General features: G+C 43.8%; 1 protein-coding gene across 1 annotated transcript; it reads left to right on the forward strand.

The window, feature by feature from the left end:
* The first annotated feature begins 1,688 nt into the window (after positions 1-1,688).
* On the forward strand, positions 1,689-3,053 carry LOC116753906 (lysine-rich nucleolar protein 1-like). Its single transcript, XM_032631953.1, has one exon. The coding sequence runs from the start codon at positions 1,698-1,700 to the stop codon at positions 3,051-3,053; it is 1,356 nt and encodes a 451-aa protein (XP_032487844.1). The 5' UTR covers positions 1,689-1,697.
* Positions 3,054-4,276: the final 1,223 nt, after the last annotated feature.

Genomic DNA, 4,276 nt, shown 5'->3' on the forward strand with positions numbered 1-4,276 from the left:
AAGTACCATAAGGAGGATAAAGTGCCACAAGGAGAAAGTCCCCAGCCCTCCAGTCATCCTAGCAGAGGTTACCAAAGCCATCTTGGATCTTCAATCCCAAATTGCATTGGCATGAGTGAGCCCAGTGGATACCATGTGAAGCATAGACAAGCTGTCCCAGCTGAGCTCTTCTCTGCTAACTCACAAAATCATAAGCAAATATTATTTTTAGCCATTAAGTTTTGGGGTGATTTATTATGCATCCATAGATAACCATTACAGAAGGGTACCACTCCTTCCCTGGAAGAAGGAGACAGCCCTGAATTGTTGATGATGAAAGGAAAAAAAGAAGGTGAGTAAAAATAAAATATCCTACTAAACCAACATAGAATTGAAACTAAGAAAAATACAGGATAGCAACAACAGCAATAAAAAAAAACTTTAAACTTCACTCCCTGTAGCAACATTAGAGAACACTCATGAAGTAAGGAACTGAGTTAGTCATCCAAACTCCCCTTTTGCTATTGCTATTCCAGGAAAATTTAACACAAACATGAACAGAAGACAAAAGACACTCAACATCTAATAGAAATTCCAATAATTGTAAAGCAGAAAATGATTATCAAGATACTTTGATGCATTAAAACCTAAAAGATGAAAAATATGAGGCACATAAACACTAACACGACTTTCCAAAATGAATTTAATGTCATTGAACAAGTAATCGCTGATATGAGAAAACAGCATAAATCAAAAGTTCAAAGTCTGAAAATAGAAATGGAAAAACAAGAGGAAAATATGAATGGCTGCTAAACAAACTCAGGACAAAAACTGAAGGAAAAAACAAAGACATCTCAGGAATGGACAATGAATTACAGGGTATCCAAGGAAGAATAGATATGCCCAAAACAATAGCAAGGGACAGAGGATGAGAAGAAAAAAAAAATGATTAAAAAAATTAAACTATAATAAAGGTATGTGATAATATATTCAAAATACTAAAAATTATCAACCAAGAACACTATGCCCAGCCAAGCTGTCCTTCAGAAATAAAGAAAAAATAAAGGCTTACCCAAACAAATGAAAGCTGAAGGAGTTCATCACCACTAGAACAGCCTTGAAAGAAATCCTAAAGGGAATTCTTTGAATGGAAGTAAAAGGATACTAATTAACATTGTAAAAACATATGAAGGTAGTGTAAAATTTACTGGTAATGGTGAATATATAGTCAAAGTCAGATTGTCTAATGTGGTAATGATCTTGCATAATTCACTTATAACTCTAGTTTAAAAGTTAAAAAATAACCATAACTACAGTAATCCATTATTGGATATGCAATATAAAACATATGTGAACTGCAACATCAATAACCTAAAATATGGAGGAAAGGAGAATTGTAAAGTTTAGGAATGCTCTCAAAGTTAAGTTGTTATCAGTTTAAAATAGGGTATTATAATCTTAAGATATTTTACATAAGCCTCATTATAACCCAAGGGGGGAAAAGTCATGTAGTAATTATACAAAAAGAATATAATAAAAAGTCAAAATACAGATAATGAAAGTCATCTAATCACGAAAGAAACCAGCAGGATAAGAAGAAACAATGAATCTACCAAAAAAACAAAACAAACGACAATAGTACAGCCTTACCTATCAATAATTACTTTGGATGGCAGAGTGAGCTCTCACGTGGAGGTGGGGAAGTTTGGCCTTCGGGAATGATCACTAAGACTCACAAGGGAGACCTGGGCCTTGGGCCCCCAGAGAAAAAGAAGAAGAAGAAAAAGAAGGTAGTTAAAGAACCAGAGACTCAATACTCGGTTTTAAACAGTGACAGTTATTTTGTGGAGGTTTGTCCCACAAGAGCCACATCACCCTCGAAGAATATGGTCCAAGAGCAGTCATCCGAAATGCCTCTAATGAAGAAAAAGAAGGGTCACAGCACCATCTGCGAGGAGCCCCTAGAACCTGAGACCATGTTATGTGCCAGACGGATTGAGCCATCGCCCAGCCCCAGGAAGCAGGCACTTGGTCCATCTGAGTCCCTCAGTAGGGAAAAGAAGAAGAAGAGAAAGTCTGTGTCCCCTGGCTCAAGGGTGAAGACTTCCCCAGACCCCAGGCAGGGTGAGGGGGTGACCAGAGCTGGTAAGAAGCTCAAAAAACACAAGAAGGAGAAGAAGGCGCAGGGAGCTACAGCCTTCTCAGCCAGGGACCCTTGGTTCTGTGAGGCCAGGGATGCTTTGTACACTTACTCAGCTGGGAAAGGTGGCGACCCTGAGCAGGCAGCCTCGGGACAGAAATGGAAGCAGGGGAGCCCCAGGGAACACAACATGAAGTTGAAGAAGAAAAAGAAAATCCACCAGGAGGGAGATATCCCCCTGGGGCACCCTGAGCTCTCCAGGTCTGTAGAGAGCAGCCGTAGGAAAGGAAGTAAAAAGAAGTCAGTCAAAGTTGAAGCTCCAGAATACATCCCAATAGGAGATGACCCCAAGGCCCCTGTGAAGAAGAAAATGAAGTCCAAGAAAAAGGCAGAGCAGGCAGACACTGAGGAGCCAGCTCTGAAGAGGAAGAAGAAGAGGCAGGAGAGCAGAGTAGCAGGAGAGCCTTGGGAGGAGCAGCCAGACACGGACTTGGAGGTAGTGTTGGAAAAGAAGGGCAACATGGACAAGGCGCACATAGACCAGGTGAGGCGAAAGGCCTTGCAAGAAGAGATCGATTGTGAGTCGGGCAGGACGGAAGCTTCTGACACCAGGAAGCAGACGGGAACTCAGTTTGGCCAATGGGATACTGCTGGCTTTGAAAATGAGGAACAGAAACTGAAATTTCTCAAACTCATGGGTGGCTTTAAAAACCTGTCCCCTTCATTCAGTCGCCCCCCTAACATGGTCGGCGGGCCCAGCATAGCCCTCAGCAAGAAGGTGGCCGACACCCTGCAGCAGAATCTACAGCAGGACTACGACCGGGCCATGAGCTGGAAGCACAGCCGGAGGGCCGGCCTCGGCTTCTCCACGGCTCCGGACAGAATCTTTTATATTGACAGGAATGCATCCAAGTCGATCAAGTTTGAAGGTTAAACTCTCCTGTCTTGTCCCCCAAAACGGTTCTGTTACGCAGATGAAAGCCATAGGACAGTTGTCTCCAATCGAACTCCTGCAGAGATAAAGGACAACTATGTTGATGTGCTTGGACAAACTGGGGTGAGGGCAGCTCGTTTCAGGAACCAGGAGAACATGTGAGTGGCTGAAACCTACTGTTTTCTGTGTGAAGCTTCCATCCCTGTTGAAGACAGTGAGTAGCAATAGCAGTAGCTCACACTCGTCTAGTGCTTACTGTGTGCCAGGCACATATGTCTCCCTTGCATTAATGTATTTAATCTTCATGATTCTGAAACAGATGCTATTATTATCCCCATCTTATAGATGAGGAAACTGAAGTTCAGGAATGAAGTAATAACATTGCCTGGGGTCACCCAACCAGTGAGTGCCAAGTGCAATTTTGTGCCCCAAGACCGATGTCACTGTTCACCACACTGAATGTCCCCTCTAGGGAATTTCACCCAGAATACTCATTGGGGATTAAAATGTCTCAACTGAGGAAACAGAAGCTTTTTACATGCCTAAAACTCAAACAGGAAGCAGGATTAATGTAAACAGGGAGAAGCAAGCTCATTTTCCCTCCCCCTTCTTGGAGTAGCCACAGGCAAAGAGGCCTCTGGATTGCCACCAAGCAGATGTGGCTGAGCTTCCTCTGCTGCTGGGAAATGTGTTTCTAAACCCATCTTGCCTTTTGCGTCTGACGTCCTTCCATCCCCAGTGGCAAGCTTGCATTTCATCTTTCTGCTTTAACTGGATGCTGAACAGGCATTTTAGAGAGCAGGTGGTTAGTCCTCCACGTGAACAGAAGGCACATTAATTCCCAGGGACGTGTTTATTGGATTCTTTTCAATCACGAGGAGGAGAATCCCAGGCGACTTCCCTGGAGGAGGTCGAATGGCAGGAGGCACAGACGTGGGGAGGACAGGGCGTTGCCTCATCAGCCTTCGAAGTGTTTCCAAGCCTTGAGGCTACGGCCAGCCTCACAAAGCTCCAGGTATAGCCACCCGAGTGACATGTGACCACCTTCTCCGCATTCACCTAGCATTTTACTTCCCAAAATATCAGTTGTGATTGGGCCTTTTTCACACCACTTGGCTTGAACTCCTACTACAGAGATCCTGTCTCAGGCAGGCCTGGACAGCCAGGAAATTCAGTCTCACACGTGGCAGGGAGTGCTGTCCTGTTGTGGGGGGTTGATTCAG

This window comes from Phocoena sinus, chromosome 5, assembly GCF_008692025.1.
Source record: "Phocoena sinus isolate mPhoSin1 chromosome 5, mPhoSin1.pri, whole genome shotgun sequence".
Classification (NCBI taxonomy): Eukaryota; Metazoa; Chordata; class Mammalia; order Artiodactyla; family Phocoenidae; genus Phocoena; species Phocoena sinus.